The following is a 19,363-nucleotide window of genomic DNA, read 5'->3' on the forward strand; positions in this document are numbered from 1 at the left end:
AGTCAGATGACACCAGTCTCAATAACACTGATGTGGAAAGCAGGAGGAACATTACACCACAATAGTTAGAATACTTTTCAATTCACAAATCACCAACGTTTACCATGGATTTACTGTAGTAACACTAACTGTAAACATGGTATTGTGGCATAAATGTGGGATATTGAAGAGAGAAGAAGCATAATGAAGAGAAAAGAAAATCACAAATATGATCTCCTTAATAAAAAAAGACCCCAGTAATCTAGTTTCAACAAAGTTTTAAAAAGTGTGAAATTGTTGGCCAATACACCAGTTTACAATCAAACATCAGAGCTCAATATGAATTCAATTTCTCAGCAATTCTTCCAATATCAAATGATCTGAGCTCTACTCGTATTGTATAGCTATTGACTCAGCTGCATCTATTTTCTTTTATCCTTCTAAGGAATTAAACATCAGAGACAAAGTCACTACTTAAAAGAAACATTCCTGAGAACCCAGTTATGTCTGCTAAAAAATGAAAGCAGTTTTGAGTAATGAAATATTCATCTGCGATTAGATGATTAGATTAGATAAGTATCAAAGACATGTCATGTATACATAAAAAAAAAATTACAGGCATTTATGACGTATTAACTTAAAGACGACCAACTTATAAAACCTGTATAATTCTAACCTCAAAAACTATATCTATGGAGAAAGAAAGGTTTGAGTGAATTCAGCTGTTTCTCACACATTTCTCAGCTTCCATCATCCTGCATTTGAGATCAAATCAATGCTGGAATATTGTCATGGATTATTGCACTGGATTGAGCATCCCCTGTATTAATACAAAGTGCAAATGAATAAGTGGCCATATAACAGTGTATTTCCACAATGTTGTTATCACATGTCTTTAAATGATGCTGACACCATGGCAGGACCGGATGTGCTGTTGGCTCCTAGCAGTAATCCGTGATTTATTATCCACTTTGTGCTGACAGCTCTTCTTCTTCCCTCTCTCTTTCTAGGTTGTGTCAGAAGAGCAGGCGAGGATGAAACTGAAGCCCAGTAAAAGAGATTCCCCCCGGGGGAGCCATAGACAGATGTGGAGCCCCTGGAGCCACTGACCCCGTGTCTGAATGATCTATGGATAAAGACCACCAGCCCTCAAGAGTCAATCTTCTACTGCTGAGCAGTTCTACACTGGCAGACACAAACAAATGTTGCTCAGTAATTGCTGAATATCTACAGTCTGAACATTCGGTTCCTGGGCTCCATTTTCTCAAAGTTACCTTCCCGTTATTAGAAAAACGACCTACCACAACTGACCTTAGCCTGAAGAACTCTGACTCGGTAATTGCTGAGTATCTACAGTCTGAACATTCGGTTCCTGGGCTCCATTTTCTCAAAGCTCCCTTCATGTCACAAGAAATACGGCTAACTCACAATCCAGCAAATGTATGCAAAGCTTCCGGGAAAGCCCATGTATCCTCACATCACCTTCCAATCGCATGACCGTGAAAGAGGAAAGTTATGGCGTCTCATTGAGAATGCTGAGGTCGGGCAGGCATGCGGTCTAACAGGATCAATACAACCCTGCTGATTAATGGGCAGATTTCTCTTCCATTTAGTGTGTCAGAGAAGAATCATCTGCCAAGACCAAGATTGTGAAACCAGGTCTCTTCGGTCTTTAAGAGTCGCATTTCTATTGCTAAGTAATCCTGCTCTGGACCTTTTTTGGAGCTTTGTATCATTTAACACTGCTTCTTCAGATTTACAATCAATACGACCCTTGCAAAGCAGTGTGAATCAAACTGTCAGACTGGAGGAATTGGCTTTTTTGTAGAATAAGTTATTTTTACTTTGTCCCTGGGTCAAGTTTACGAAATATTGGAAATGCAAATGCTTTCAAAGGTCACCAAACTGGGATGAAAAAACAAGTGCTGCAAACAGCACATCAAAGCTTGAAACAAGGTCTCTTCAGTCTTTTTTCTTCTTCTTTTTTTAGAGTTGAATTTCAATTGCACAGTAATCCTGCATTGAATTTCTTTTTGTAACTTTGCATCATTTAAACACCACTTCATCAGATCTACAATCAATACGACCCTTTCAAAACAGTGAGTCAAGCTGTCAGTTGGAATAAATTGGCTTTTTTAGTAGAATAATTTCTTTTCACTTGGTCCCTGGGTCAAGTTTACGAAAGATTGGAATCGCAAATGCCTTCAAAGTTCGCCGAACTGGGATGAAAAAGCAGCCGCTCCAACAAGCCCAGCAAAGCTTGACCTGCAACATCGTGAATCCTTCGAACCCAAGTGCAACTAAGCGGACGACATTGCTGTAAGTGCATGTGGTGGTGGCCCTCAGCATGGTGTTGCCACCACCGGACAAGCGGCATGTGTGTCTTACCACCTTTGTGATCATGACCAGCATGGCCTTCATGGACGCCTACCTAGTGGAGCAGAACCAGGGCCCACGAAAGATCGGCGTCTGCATCATTGTCCTGGTCGGGGACGTCTGCTTTCTTATCGTCCTCCGCTATGTGGCGGTTTGGGTTGGAGCAGAAGTGCGGACGGCTCGACGGGGATACGCCATGATCCTCTGGTTCCTCTATATCTTTGTGTTGGAGATCAAGCTTTACTTTATCTTCCAGAACTGTAAGGCTGATCGTAAGAGTCTGGAGACTGTCGCCCGGAAGGCTTTAACTTTATTGCTGTCTATTTGTGTACCAGGCCTATACCTGGTTCTGGTGGCTCTGGACAGCATGGAATACTTCCGTACCTTTAGGAGGAAGGAGGACATGAGGGGTCGGCTCTTCTGGGTGGCTTTGGACTTGCTGGACCTGCTGGATATGCAGGCAAACCTTTGGGAGCCACAGCGGACGGGTTTGCCTATTTGGGCTGAAGGTTTGATGTTCTTCTACTGCTACATTTTGCTTCTGATTCTTCCCTGCGTGTCTTTGAGCGAGATCAGCGTGCAGGGCGACCACGTGTCTCCCCAGAAGATGATGCTCTATCCTCTTCTCAGTCTGGTCACTATCAACATCGTGACCATCCTCATACGTGGCGTCAACATGGTGCTCTTCCAGGACAGCCGGGTTTCCACCATCTTCGTCGGGAAGAACGTGGTGGCGATCGCGACCAAGGCGTGCACCTTTCTCGAATACCGAAAACAGTCGCGAGAATTCCCGAATCGAGAGAACGCAACCGGAATTCCCATGGAAGTCCAGCAGAACTCGGTGGGACATGGACAAGCTCTTCCGAACGCTACGAGCCTCCCACATGAACCCACTCCAGCACGGGATATTATGGATACATGACCAAGGAACCAAAATTAAGTCTTTTGTTTGATGCAATTGTACTTGGAGCCAACAAGGAGCATCCAAACCAACAGACATGAACCGATGAACTGTTTTGAAGTACTTTGGTACAACATTTCAGCATTATAAGGTCCTCCGTCCTGTTCTTGACTGAGGTAAATCAGCCAATTTTGAGCGGTGTTGTTCAAAGGAACACATTCAGTGTTTTATAATTTGTTCTCCTCCATCTTCTCCACAATTAGCAATGAAGAACTGCTTCTTTCTGTACATTCGTGGAGTGACTGTGGTGCAAAATACTTTTCCCATTTGAGACCAAACTCTTGTTCCCACGTCCACTTTTTTTGTGTCTGACTAAAATTTCCCTTTCTTGCAAGTACAGAATGGTGGAACTAGAGTGTAATGAGTTTATTATTGAAGGAACTAGAATGATGAGGTTGATGATTATGACCAAATGTTGAGGAGTAGTCCTACATGCCTGCAGTATGTGTTTGCGCTCGTGTTTTATGATGTGTTGATGACATTACAGAAATTAGAATGAATAAGAAAGTAAGACATTTGTATCCGATGATTATATGGAATTTCTTAGGAAATAAGCGAATGCACTTCCAATTGATTGGTATATGGATTATTATTGTTGTTGTTATTATTATATATATATATACACACCACTTGTGTACTTGTTTTTTTTTTACATTTTTGTTTGAGGACTTATCCGTTTAATAATAAATAAAAAATAAAAAAATGTTTTTGCTATTGCTTGAAGGGTTTTTATGCTAACAAAATGCCAAAACGTGATTTCTTACTCAGTATTTTTGTCTTGTTTCCAGTACAAATATCTAAACATTCTTAAATCATAGATACTTCTTCACCAAAATGACTTGTTTTTCAGAAAACAAAACTTAATATGTTAAATGAAGTGTTTTTGCTTAAAACAAGAAAAAATATCAGCCAATGGGGTCAGAAAAATCATCTTGTTTTCCCTTCGAATTATGTGGATTTTTCTGACCCCACTGACATATTTTTTTCTAGTTTTAAGCATAAACTCACTTCATTTTGATAGCTTTTTTCATAAAACAAGATCAATATCTTGAGTCGTTTTGCTTTTCAGGCAAATGAATCTTGATTTTAAGAATCCTTAGATATTGGCACTGGAAAACGAGACAAAAATACTGAAGGAGAAAATCCTTTTTTGCAGTGCTCTTTTTGTCCACACGAACAGACGATCACAGCATTTCTATTTCAGCCCTTGTTTAAATCAGTTCCTCTAATGTTTGAGTAAACACATCGTGTCTTCGGAAGCGGATGGGAGGGTAAATGGCATCTGGGAGAATGAAATAAATTACGCATGGCCCCATCAGCGGGGACTCACCTTACTAGAGCCACACAGCGTGAAACTGATTCCTAAAACACTAAAGCCTTTTCCTCTGTATGCAGTTCGAATGCGAAAACCATTTACTATCCACGTCTTATTTATTCAGCATATGTAGCAACCTGATATATTCCATTTCAACAACATTAATTTATTGCCACCTGCATATGGTGGGCGGTCTCATGTGGCATTGACTCACTCCAATGCGTGTTGTGCTTTTTGAGAATTTCTCTAGTTTAGCGTCCACCCACCATCTGACAGCTTGAATATCCCTTTACCGTACAATGTCGCATATGGCCACGTACCATTTACTTCACATTAACAGTATTTAGAATAAAACACAAGATGGATGGCATTATTTCATGTTTTTATGAATCGTACCATATATTAATGCACCAACAGGAGAAACATGCCCTTAAAATTGCACTGTTCATTAATAGTCAATCAGGACTTACATGTACAAGTAAAAATTAAATATAGTTTCAAGGGGTGTGCAACACAGAAAACTTAAATATTATAAATAGTGTCAAATATATCCATGCCACACATACATGCTTGCTTGCTGCTGCATCTGTTAAGTTATACACCGTTGTTCAGATTTACTGAAAATTTTGAAAATATTAATATTTCCTTATGGCACTTCTGAAACGCAGTCGAACTGCAATCATGCATTTCCCTAATTGCATTTTTTTTATAAATGTGTTGATCAGTTATTGCAGCTGATAAGATAGTGTTTCTATGACTGTATCAACTATAGTATGATACAAGAATGAGTTCCAACACTGAAAATAATTTGGCGTAGGATTTACTTTGAAACTATTTTCACTCATAAATTGCAAGTAAATTTGCATATATTAAATGTGCATATATAATGTTGCATATATTATAATTCCTGAAATAAGCAGGATTTAATTTAAAGTGAGCAAAACTAGATGTTTACCAATTTAGCCTACATTGTGGTACAGAGATCCATTATGAAAAGAAAATGTTGTTTGTTTGTTATTGGATGACAGAAAATCTAATAGGTAAAATACAATCCATGGTCGGAACACAATTAGTGCAATTAACATCTGACAACATGATGAATATGCTGTAGTTTATATATTAAAAGCCTCGTTTGACTCCCAAACATGAAAATAGTCTGTGTATCTGTGAGACATGGATGCAATGCCCACAGCTACATATATTATAGTACAAAAATGTATTTTTTTTTTAATGTTATTTTCTTTAATAAATATTAAAGATTCAGCCTTAACCTTCAGCCCTGCAGCATTACACTCTGATCTATAATTCAGTAGTGTGGGTTTTTACCAATATTTAAGCACATACTGTAAATGCAAAAAGTGATATAATTAGAATTATATAAATCTGAGCATGCAAATATTAAGGATCTGCTATAAAAAAAAAAGTAAAATTAAGTGGAACTGATTTTTGTGCACAATACTGAGAGACGCGCTTGTTAACATTCACATTGCATGAAGAGAAAAGAGATGAAGGAACATCAGCTTTCATTCGAAATGCATCAATAAACCACGTTCAGATGTCAGCACCCCCGCAGGCACTCTTTGATTTGCTTTACAACATTAAAGATTCAGTCTCACTCTAAAACCAGTCAAAGGGTCCCCAAGCCTTCAAATGTGTGTTTAGTGCTCAGAAAAGTGGCAAAGAGAGAAAAATGGCAACACTTGATTGAGGCCTTTATGCATTATAAACAAAAAGGAGTATATTTATGTGCCAAAGTTATTCAAACTTAAGGCCTATTCGTGGTAGCCCTTTAAAAGAGTCTAAAGGGTTTTAACCATTAACGCATGATGTAAGATGTGAAATTGTCAATCGTGTGTTTTGATAGATTAAACTTGTTATTAAATATGAAAATATATATTTTATTGGGTACCACTGGCAAAGAAAACCAGAAAATATCAGGGAATTTTCAATTTGTGATTGCAAAGCCATAGTTAATTAAATCATGAATATATGCATAAAATCTTGCTCCCTGTGGGATTAATAAAGTTGTAACTAAACTAAGTTTAAAAAAAAGTCATTATTAAAAAGGACATTTCTATAGTCTATATATATATATATATATATATATATATATATATATATATATATATATATTCTTATAATGAAAGTTATAATTGATTGCAAACTATTTAATATGATTTTTTAAGAGGTGGTAAGAATTTTCATGCATAAATCGCTTTTTATATTGTGAACATCTTGTAACGAAACTAATAAAAACGAGATCTTTCCCGACTTAGGTTGTCGTCGATGAGAGCCTCTTATGTGAAGGACTCGGGACGTTTTTGCCGGGAAAATCTAAAGGATGTAGACAGTTTACGCGAACGGTTACCTCCCTTCAGTGACAGAGAAGAACCATTTATTTCTTAATGTGAAGAACATTTTAATATTCCAAAGAACCCTTTTCACAATAAAGAACCATTTGCGCGTTGAAAAGTTTCCATGGATGTTAAAAGTTCTTCATGGAACCATCGATTCCAATAAAGAACCTTTATTTTATTAGAGTGGAATTCAAACTATAGTCTCACACATCCAGATCTACATCATTCTTTAGTCTTAAATATACTTTATAATCAAACTATCATAACAGTGTAATTTGAATTACCTCATCAATAGACATGAAGAAACATCGACGTCACTATGATCAGATGCTGTTTTCTCACCGCTGTCATTGTTGTGTGTTTATCTTGTTATTGGGAGGAAAGTGCACAACACATCTTTACATATCTAAACGTCTTCCAACGTTTTACTTCTAAGCAGAACGAACGTGCAGTCTCTCGTTTGCGTGTGCAGGAGTGCGTGCACGAGCAATAAACTGCTTGCTTCAGTTCACTTAACGTGTGGTGAAGTGATGAGTCCCAGCTTAGGACCCCAGACCAGTATGCCTGATCTAAAACTGTAATCACGATTCTTACACTCTAAAAACTCCTGGGTTATTTCTTCAACCCATTTTCTGGGTTATTTGTGTTGGGTTAAAATTATGGGTTATTTTTTCAGAGAGTAACCATTTTCTGGGTTATAGGGCTGATATTTTGACCCAATTTCTGGGTTGTTTGGGTTTCTGGGTTATTTTTCAAAGAGTAACCCATGTTCTGGGTTATAGGGTTGGCTTTCTCTCTCTCTCTCTCTCGCAGTTGTTCTGGAATTTTCTCACAACAGTCGTTTGAAATAACCGTCGCTTCGCGCTCGATCCGTTTTGGCCTGCTTCATCGGTGCAACTTCATCTATATTCAAGGTAAGAGAGTATTTTCAGTGTTGATGTAATGTTAACTTTTCTGTGTCCATGTCCCTGTTGCTAGTTTAGCAACAATTTGCTTTAAAAAAAAAAATACGTTGAGACTAGCGTTAGCCGTGGTAATTCTGTGGTTGGCATGTATAGCCGCGGCTATCACGACAACATCTAGGTCTAGGACAACTCGAGGTAACGTTATCGCACACCGGACGCGATTTTGAACACGGTCCTGAGCCGTTGCTGGGTGCCGCGGACAGACCGCCGGTGTGTGTGTGTGTGTGTGTGTGTGTGTGTGTGTGTCCGTTACACTTATAGAGAATAATGTGTTCGAATTTTAAAGACGCGGCGCTGCGCTTCGCGTCCGGTGTGCGAGCCCCTTGAGAGAGTGCACGTCCGGTGAGCGATACCTCGAGTTGTCCTAGACGCGACGCGACGCGGCGCTTCTCGTCCGGTGTGAGCGACGAGGCAACACAATAGTTGAGTTATGTTTACCAGCTGTGCCGTCCTTATCATATTATACAGTGCTCTACTGGCTGAATAGTGAGAGTTAAAGAAGCAGGTCAAGTCTTCAAATTGTTGCTAACCTCTATATTGCTATGTTTTCTCCAGGTCATTTTGAATGGACAGTTTTGTCGCTGATAAGCTAACTGAGTGGCAGCTGTCTGAGCTGACAGAGAATTTTAGAGGTGAGCATTTTACTCTTATATCATCTCTCTATACCTACATTTTTTTTTTTTATATATAAGACTTAAATGTGTCAGTGCAAGATTTTGTGAAAGTCACAACTTCTTCGACAGTTGTCAGGCTCTCTCAGGGTGGATGAAGGAGGAGACGAACTCACAGATAACTTCCAAGGTTTTAATTCACAAACTTCACAAATACAAACAAAAAGGGAGCGTGTGCTCAGACTAAAGATCCTTGGCAATAGACAACCTAACCATAAACATTAACCGACAAAAGACAAGTGAAGGACAGGAACTTAAATACACAGAAGATTATGAGGGAAGACAGGTGACGGTGATGATGATGATGAGGATGATGAGGACCAGGTGCAGGTGATGACGACCAGGTGCAGGTGATGACGACTGAGGACTCTGGGAAGTGTAGTGCACACACAGACGAAGACAGACGAACATGACCGTGACATTACTCCCCCCTCCCGCAAGGCGCGTCCCGCGCCGAAGAAGGCAGCATACGGGAGGGGGGGTGGGCATCCTGGAGTCCGTGATGGGAAGGTGGACCAGGTTCTGAAGTACGGACTCCAGGATGGTGGCAGGACAGACAGAGGAGGTGATCCAGACGGTGCAGGCTGAACAGGGGACCATGGAGGAACAGGCTGATCAGGTGGCCATGGCGGTGCGGACCCTTCCCGGTGGCCACGGCGGTGCGGACCCTTCCGGTGGCCATGGCGGAGAAGACCCTTCAGGTGGCCACGGCGGAGAAGACCCTTCAGGTGGCCACGGCGGAGAAGACCCTTCAGGTGGCCACGGCGGAGAAGACCCTTCAGGTGGCCACGGCGGTGAAGACCCTTCAGGTGGCCACGGCGGAGAAGACCCTTCAGGTGGCCACGGCGGTGAAGACCCTTCAGGTGGCCACGGCGGAGAAGACCCTTCAGGTGGCCGTGGCCCCTGGAGTAGCCAGGACGGAGCTCTATGGCCCCCCCCCAAAAAATACTTGGGGAAAGTCCCGGGTTTTAGAGAGGGCAGCGATGAGGGCTCGGTGCTGGGCAGATGCAGCGATGAGGGCTCGGTGCTGGGCAGATCCAGCGATGAGGGCTCGGTGCTGGGCAGATCCAGCGATGAGGGCTCGGTGCTGGGCAGATCCAGCGATGAGGGCTCGGTGCTGGGCAGATCCAGCGGTGAGGGCTCGGTGCTGGGCAGGACCAGCGGTGAAGGCTTTGTGCTGGGCGGGACCAGCGATGAAGTAGGCTCGGTGCTGGACGGGACCAGCGGTGAAGTGGGCTCGGTGCTGGACGGGACCAGCGGTGAAGAGGGCTCTGAGCTGGACGGAACCAGCGGCGAAGAAGTCTCTGTGCTGGACGGGACCAGCGGAGAAGAAGTCTCTGGCGGGCAGGCGACTGGCTCTGGCTCTGGCGGGCAGGCGACTGGCTCTGGCTCTGGCGGGCAGGCGACTGGCTCTGGCTCTGGCGGGCAGGCGACTGGCTCTGGCTCTGGCGGGCAGGCGACTGGCTCTGGCTCTGGCTCTGGCGGGCAGGCGACTGGCTCTGGCTCTGGCTCTGGCGGGCAGGCGACTGGCTCTGGCTCTGGCTCTGGCGGGCAGGCGACTGGCTCTGGCTCTGGCGGGCAGGCGACTGGCTCTGGCGGGCAGGCGACTGGCTCTGGCGGGCAGGCGACGGCTGGACGAAACTCTGGAGGAGCTGCCATCTTGGCAGATCGCACTGACATCAGCGGAGGATCTGCCAGGCTCGATAGCAGTTTGTGAAAAACCGATCTAGTGTCAGGCCTGATGTGAAGAGACCCAGACCTGGCAGACATGACGCTTGCTGTCCCAGACACGGCAGGCATGACACTCACAGTCTCAGGGGCGGCGGGCACGACGCATACTACTTTGGTCTCAGCAGATTTGGCGTGAAGTGCGGGCTCGGCTGGACTGGCGTGAAGTGCAGGCTCGATTGGACTGGCGTGATGTGCAGGCTCGGCTGGATCGGGATCGGCCGGTGTTACGGTGAGAGAGGACCCACAAACCCAAAGAGCTTTGTCCATAAATTTAATAAAGGGTAGGTGCAGGTACTCATTCAGCAGAATCTGGGCGAGTGGATCTTCTAACCCGCACCAGAAACGCTGCTTTAAAAATTCCTCCTCCCAGTAAACATCCTGATGCAGATGCAGGTACACTTCAACAAACTCCTCCAATGAACTCCCATTCTGATTAAATAAAAAAGCCTCAAATTCGTCTTCCTCCATATTCCTTCTTAGGTCGGTTAATCTGTCAGGCTCTCTCAGGGTGGATGAAGGAGGAGACGAACTCACAGATAACTTCCAAGGTTTTAATTCACAAACTTCACAAATACAAACAAAAAGGGAGCGTGTGCTCAGACTAAAGATCCTTGGCAATAGACAACCTAACCATAAACATTAACCGACAAAAGACAAGTGAAGGACAGGAACTTAAATACACAGAAGATTATGAGGGAAGACAGGTGACGGTGATGATGATGATGAGGATGATGAGGACCAGGTGCAGGTGATGACGACCAGGTGCAGGTGATGACGACTGAGGACTCTGGGAAGTGTAGTGCACACACAGACGAAGACAGACGAACATGACCGTGACAACAGTGGGGTATGTACAACCCTAAAATATTATTGTGCCTTGTCTTTAAGCTGTTATGCATAAGAATGGGCTGTCATTACACTTTTTAATGAAAGAAAATATGTCATTCACACAAAATGGGTAATGTTAATGCTGCAAAAGAACCACATTAGTTAACTAGCAATTTGGGCCATGTAAAAAAAAAAAAAAAAGAAGAAGCCACTGCATTACCTTAAAAGTGATTATTTGTTAGCTTGATAATGAAAGAGTGTCTGGTGAGTGATTCACAATTGTCTCGACTTATTAACAATACTCATATTGTCTTGTTTTCTGTCTTTCAGATAGATGAGGAGGCATTTCTTCTCTTTGATGAGGACCCTATCAAAAATCTTGTCCCCAAAGTTGACCCCAGGCTTAAATTCCTGAGGCTCTTCTGAGAATTGTTGTTTATTTTTCTATTTTTTATTTCTAATATTGTTATTACAGTGTGACCTAAAATAAATATGAAAATAAACATGTCCAAGTGTGTGTTTTTTCTTATAGATTTTTATTTAATGCAATAAAAATGTAAAAGTGCTTGAAGTGTGTAATATAATGTAAAACAAAGTTTTATTTTCTGAAATAAGGCATACTGGGATAGTGACCCAAGTTAGGTTATTTTTGACCCAACTCCTGGGTTAAAAAATGATCAACTAATTTTTGGGTTATTTCTACCCAGATGTTGGGTTTTTTAAACCCAACATTTGGGTCAGGTATTTAACCCATAATTTGGGTCAAAAAGCATAACCCAATTTTCTGAGTTGAAATAACCCATAAATTAGTTGGTCCCTTTTTAACCCAGGAGTTGGGTCAAAAATAACCCATTATGGGTTATTTTTGACCCAGGAGTTTTTAGAGTGTAATTCTTAATCAATTTTTAATTGATGTAATAATCGTTTATTTTTATCCTGATAATTTATATAGTTAAAGTGAAAGAAATTGCATTATTTTAGGTTTTGCGACATTGTTAATTGTTATTAAGCAATAAGGCATAATATATATATTTTTTAATTACAAGCATGTCATATGTCATAATTAATTCTTAAACAGAATTATGCTTGCATCATATTTGTTTTTATCGAAAAATATCGTAGATGGTGAAAAAAAACTTTATCTCTAATCATTTCGGATAGCTGTATGCTATGCTATTAAGCTAACTAAAAAACACTAAGAACGAGAAATGTTCAATTTCACAATCTATAGCTTCGGTTATATATTAGTATATGAAACATAAGTTTAAAGACATTAATGGTCGTTATAACGTAGTATATGTAGTGATTTCTGATTTGTAACCAGGCACTAAAGCGATTACCCATAAAACGTGCTTTGAACCAATCGGATTGCTTGGGTCCTAAGCTGGGACTCATCACTTAAAAAATTTAAAGTGAAAATATGAAAAACTTTGCAGGATTTACGATGTTGATGACCGTTAAAATGCATCATCACAGTCTGAGAAAATGGTCAAGGGTTTGTAAATTATGCACACAGCCCCTTTAAAATCATAATCCAGTAATCATGAATGACTGTAAAAGTCACAGAATTCATTTGTTAAAAGGTGCGGGAACCTTAAGCGTTCAGGCTTTTTCAGGTTACTGGCAATATTTCTCAGTTTCCTGTATGTTATGGATTTTAATACAATGATGCAGCACATTATCAAAAAAAAGCAATTTGCATTAATAACACTGAGGCAGATTTATAATGTCAGAAAATGAAGGTGCAGCTGCTGCAATCACACGCTCGCCCGTAAATGTGTGACTTGGGCGTCCTCCAACACTAATGCTCATGAACTCCATCATAGGAAACATCCACAAGCTTCCATTAGAGCGCTCAGGAAAGCTCAGGATCCGCCGTCGTGATTTGTGAACTTCAGAAGTCATAGGTTAAGCAATTTTGTGATCATTTTTGAGATGGGGAATTCTGCCATTTTCAGTATTTCAAGGCAACTTATGGAACTAATCCAGAATTGCAAATGGTTCATTTGGGAAGTCTAGCATGACAGGTACGTTTAAACTCTAACTGAACAGAAATGTGTCTTGTGTGCTGATGGCAGGCTTTGTTTGGAAAGCACAACTTGCTCTTCGAAGGACAAAGTTTAATTAGATTGTGCTAATGAAGACAAAGTATCAACATGCATACTATTTTGTAATTTCTTGTTGAAAATGCTTTGTTTCAATACTGCATTGCACACTGTACATCAAGTGGCGACCCAACACACGATCATATAGGCTAAAGATATCAAATATTATACATACACACACACACATAAATATATATATATATATATAACTTGCGGTTTTATGGTCATGTTTCGGTACAAAATACTCAGGGAAACAAGGATTGTCAAATAAAAATAAAGAGATAAGAACAAATAATCAAACTACAACAGCACAAATAAATGCAATAAAGCAAAGATACAAATAAAATAAACAGCGCTTTTTAGGTATCTAACAGTTTTCAGGTACAGAAATGGAATACAGTAATCAAATGTAAAACAACATTGCATTGCATAAATTAAATAAAGATGAATCATTATTAAAGTTACAAAAGCTATTTAGTCAAGAGCAGTGTGTGGTTTCCTTCTCTTTTGTTGTCGGATTAACATTATTAAAAACAGACTTGAATATTAGGCTGCTGTCACTTTAAGACATGTAATCCACGGATTTAATACAATCACTGATACACATGCTTTGTCTTTCATAGACATCATATAATAAAGGCTAGATGTCTCGTCCACGCTGCTGGCCAATGGAGGTCGACGTCCGCACACGGCGGCCATCTTGCCACAGGGAGCTCGCTCACTCGTAACATTGTGTTAATGGTGCATGTACTTTTTAAATAACCATAACTTGCTCAATTTTCTACCTATTTTCAAACGGTTTGGTTTGTTATAAACGTCACTTTACTCTTTACTCAGTATGAGTATTTAATTATTTGTCCCTATGTGTTGTGGAGTGTACTGTGTTGTGTGTTTTTGTATTGGATGCCATAGTCATTGCACTGTAAAACAAATTTACCTACGGGTACAATACAAGTAACCTAACCTAAAAGATGTAGTTATGACACTGCATAATTATCAATAAATATAATATTATATATTTAAACATGTTCAAGCATCCAGAATTATAGCCACGTTAATAACGTTTGTAAGAAACCAAACCGTTTTTAAATCCGTCAAGATTTCAGCGAGATAAGAGGATTTGTGTGCGTGCTGATCACTCACCTTACATCAGATACCACAGAGCTCGCCAGAAAGCTTCCCTGTGACAAGATGGCCGCCGGTGTGATGCCGTTCGAGACTCCGCCTTAAGACATCTAGCCTTATATGGATATCTATGTTGTCTTTTTGACTGTTTACATTCACTTAAGACATACGCTACTGTTTGCTATACTCGCCAGAACGGGCATGTTGGCATACTGTGTCCGTTCAAGCGCAAGACTTGAAAGAGAACTCAATATTTACGAGCTGTCTGAGTTCTCTTAAACGTTTTCTTGCACTTGAATGTTTAAATTGTCAAGACTTAAATGAGTTTAGTTTGAACACAGATAGCAACGTGTGCTGTTCAGGTCTCACCCATCAACACCCAGATGATGACAGCGTAAATGACTGTTCATAACAGAGCATACGACACGCGCATTGAACAAAGTTTAGAGGAAGCCAGAATGCGTATCCCTCGACAGAAACATACGCTGGCCGAACTCTGTTGAAAATGACAATGCATAAAACAGACTGAGAAAAACCATGTTATAGATGCATGTGTAACATCCATGTGTCATCAGAATGAATGAATGACAAAGCCTAGACTAATGGATTGAATTCAACAATTAAACAAAGTCTTAACTAATGGATGGAAGTTCTATTGGGAAATATGGTTACATGACTAGATAAGACCCATATTTCTCGACTGGGATCGTGTAGAGACCTCGAAGCTGCACTGAGACGGACATTTGAACCTTCTTTGAACATTGGGATAGTTGGTTGCAATTGAAATCCATTCTGTGTAGAAAAATCCTGGAATGTTTTCCTCAAAAACCTTAATTTCTATACGACTGAATAAAGAAAGACATGGATATCTTGGATGACATCGGGGTGAGTAAATTATCAGCAAATTTTTTTGAAAGTGAACTAATCCTTTAATAACCACAAACCAACATGAAAGGCACATGAAAGTCCTGCTTGTTAGACGGTTCTGCACTCATTAGGGAGACAGAGACCAAGAGATCTGCTTATCAGCACCAAACCCCTAGTGTGAGTCTCATTACTCAGAATCAAGTGGAAGAGTTTGTCTTGAGCTCAGATTGACTGACCACTATTATCTTCAAACACTCATTACGCTGTCAAATTATTTTCCGTCGATCTTATGGTTGTTGATTGGATGCGCGGCGGTCCTCTCATTCGTACTCCTGCATATTCAAACTTGCAATGCCATTATTGGTCACATGGTTTTGATTATCATTATAATTTTTTCAAGGTTTTTGTTTCCTGTGAGCTTTTTTATCCATCTTTCGCAAAGAATGGAGTGTGAGTGTTTTTATAGTATTTTGGGTGCTGGGTCATATCGCTATAGGCTACACCATACAACTATACAATTTGCAGAAAGAGAAAGCTGAAAACCATCAGAAGAGCAAAAACAAAAGAAAGTGTGACAAAAGAAACAAACAAACAAGTGTGCTTGAATGTGATATTTGTAAATAAATAAATACAATCAAGTGTGCTTGAGGGGATCTTTACGCAAGTAAAAACTTAATAAATAGGCTTTCCTTTAGCTCAAACAGTAGAGCTTTGGCGCTTGCAACGCCAAGGTCATGGGTTCGATTCCCAGGGAAAGCAAGAACTGATAAGAATGTAAATGTGTACCTTGAAATGCAATGTAAGTCGCTTTTAAGCGTCTGCCAAATGCATAAAAGTAAAAAAAAAAAAAAATGCAGTGTATATGCAGTTATGAAAATTACAGTCATTCAGCAAAAGGCAGGTCAATGCTGAAGAAGCCCTGACAGAGTTAACCTCACAGACTGTTATATCCGCTTGACTGGGAGAGCAGAATCGCAGCTTTACCAGTCAAACTGGTGTAATTATGGAGCAAATGCTCCAACACTGACAGGTGGTGAATTGCCCCCTTAATAAGAGGTTTTACCTGCAAAATGAGAGAGTTTAACTGTTGCAGATGTTTTATATCTCTCACACACATAAATACTCAATTAAATCAGACATCATTCAGTTTTAAAGGCTCAGATGATGTGGCTCACAGGAGATTTAAAAAAAGGTTTATAGCCAAGGCTTTTACAAGCACAGACTGGTTACTGAACTTAGATTTGATCCCACTGTATTTATTATTTGTCACATTGCCTATATAACTAATGCACATGCAGTGACTCAAAAACACTTAAAGTCACTCTTTAAAATGTCTGAATGTTCAATCATCAAAGCAAGTCTTAGCAGGGCTAAACTGCAGGAGGTTTTCTCTGTGTTTTCATTATTTATAACAAATGCTACTTAGATTGGTTTTTATGTATCTAATGTAAAAGCATTGAGACGTAGCCTATGTGCAAATATAATCTGTGGCCATTCTGAACATCCAATGATTTGTTACTGCAAAATCTCTGTAAATCAAACAGTGGTGTTAGTCTGCCATCTGCTGGCTGTTGAATCCAATCATTTAAGGCATTTAAAGTTATGGTGGGTGCATGTGTTTTCCATGTCCTAATAGCCTATTACATTGGGTATGCCTACTTAATATATTTGCTTTAAAGCTGCATTCCGTAACATTTTTGGGTAAAAAATTATCCATATAGTTATTATATTATCCATTATAATTTTTTGAGCAAGTACATAACCAGCCAGTGTTCAGAACTCTCTGCTTGCATTAGCTCGATTCAGAACGGTAAGCTTGTAATAATGTTTTTAGCTCCAGTGGTACTGGTGGATTTCCACGGGAAATTCGAGCATGTGTTTGCGTCATTACGTCACATCTGTCCACATAAAGAAGAGTCTCGGCTAGTAGGCTATGAGTGTGAGGATGTTGGAGGTGGAGATTTATAGCCTTTTCTCGGGTCATGCGAAAACAAGGATAATATCGGAAGGGCATTAAATGTAGTCATGCAATGCTGATGTTGTTAACATTAACAATCTGAGAACAAAGTATAATTTGCACGGTTTGACGTGATATTATAAGTGATCATTAGATTTAATCAGCCTTAAATTTCCCTTAGTTGGCCAGAACAAAAGTGGATGTTACTCTTACTTGTTCAGATGACATTTTCCGGTGAAAATTCTTATGTTGTTCATATTTCCAAAAAGTAGAATCTGTGATTGTGAATACCAGGATCTACACCGGCGGCGACTGACAGCCGCACATTCTCCTCAAAACATTGGATCCATCCGCGCTGTGCCGTGCCGAGGCACAACCCACGTAAAAAGTTGATAATTCCGCAAATAACTGCAATTGCAGATTTCGAACAGAGATGGCGACAAAGAGGAAAAACTACGGACTGCAGCTTTAACATAATAATTAACACAAAGACCTGTGATGAATAGGTAGGCTACATGTAAGTACTGATGCTTTGCACTGTGTATAATGATACAATGAAATGGCCGGTCAGTAAGTCAGTTATACTTCAAGGACGTTTTTTGCAAAGAAACTGCGCTGCATTCGAAATACAAAGAACATAAAAGGAAAGAGGCGAAATTATATATAGGTAGGCCTAAACAACGGAAACCTCAATCTGTAAGAAAGATAATCGTGGCTCTTATGAAATTTGTTATTCTATTGTTTTATGAGTTTAAGACATTTTACAGTGTGGTAATTTTCAGCAAGAAAGACATTAAATCTAGGCAAAGTGGTTGAGAAGTTTGTTCTTGTGAATCATGAAAAATTTGCAGTGCGATTTGTCAGCCTGATTCGAATCAGTAACGTCTTGTTGAATGATTCAGTAAAAGAACCGACTCATAAGAGTCTAAAGCTCAATCCTGGAGGGCCACAGCTCTGCAGAGTTTCGCTCCAGCCCTGATCACACACACCTGAAGCAGATAATCAGTCAGACTCATCAGGATTAATAGAAAGTTCCAGGCATGTGAGTTTGATTAAGGTTTGAACTCAGTGGACCTCAAAGGCCAGTTTTAGCGGAAAATAAGATCTTAAATCCACACAGTGAGCAAAAGAAGTGACAACCCCTCTTTTTAACCCCTTCCTGCCAGCTGATCTACAAACAGTTCCTGATAGATAAGACATTAATAAACTCATTTCACCCGGCAACACATTTGTGCTGTGCTGAGAGTCCTCTCCCCCTGATTGGTTCCTGCTGTATCAGTAGCCAATGAGCTCACTGCTCAGCCTTCAAATACTTGATTAGCATTTGCAATAGCATTACATCACGCTTTTAGAAACCCTCCACCTTCCCCAGCTCCACCTGTATAAATCTGCTATGGGTAATTCGTGCTATATTGTACAGTAGCAGCATGTCTTACTTGCTCACAGCAATGTATTGTGTGTCTATTGGCAGTAGCAAGTCCCGTATTTGCTCTGCAGCAGCAGCAATAACCAACAGCAGATCTATTCTGCCAAGACCAAACATGTCAACATTGTCACATCCATTACCATGCCAAACACTTTGAGAGTTGTCATGACAGAAATAATATATACACTTTATTAGGAACACTTGCTAGTTCCGGGTCGGACCCGCTTTTGCCTTCAAAACTGCCTTAATTCTTTGTGTCAAAGATTCAACAAAGTGCTGGAAACATCCATGATGTGAATCTTTCTTTCCTCCACATCACAAAGCTGATCTATTGGACTGAGATCTGGAGACTGTGGAGCCGTTTGAGTTTAGAGACTCACTGTCATGATCAAGAAAACCAGTTTGAGCAGAATTGGTAGGCTACTAAGGTATTATAATCATCCATGCTTTCATGTCGTTTTCACCAAATTCTGACCCGGACATCTGAATGACAGCAGAAATCCAGACTCATCAGAGCAGGCAATGTTTCTCCAATCTTCTATAGTCCAGTTTTAGGGAGTTTGTGTGAATTATAGCCTCAGTTTTCTGTTCTCAGCTGACAGGAGTGACACCGGTGTGTTTCTTCTAAAGCTGGAGCTCTTCTGCTTCAAGATTGGACGTGTTCAGAGAAGCTCTTCTGCAGACCTCTCTTGAGACGAGT

General features: G+C 40.5%; 1 protein-coding gene across 1 annotated transcript in view; it reads left to right on the forward strand.

Moving 5' to 3' along the window:
- tmem121ab (transmembrane protein 121Ab) overlaps positions 1 to 3,960 on the forward strand; it is a 63,294-nt gene extending 59,334 nt beyond the window's left edge. The window contains exon 2 of the mRNA XM_082147306.1: positions 990 to 3,960. Within this exon, the coding sequence (XP_082003432.1) occupies positions 2,327 to 3,277 (951 nt within the window). The 5' untranslated portion in view covers positions 990 to 2,326 and the 3' untranslated portion in view covers positions 3,278 to 3,960. The remainder of the gene's footprint in view (positions 1 to 989) is intronic.
- The last annotated feature ends 15,403 nt before the right edge of the window (positions 3,961 to 19,363 follow it).

The sequence above is a fragment of the Leuciscus leuciscus genome (assembly GCF_965113295.1).
Source record: "Leuciscus leuciscus genome assembly, chromosome: 19".
NCBI lineage: Eukaryota > Metazoa > Chordata > Actinopteri > Cypriniformes > Leuciscidae > Leuciscus > Leuciscus leuciscus.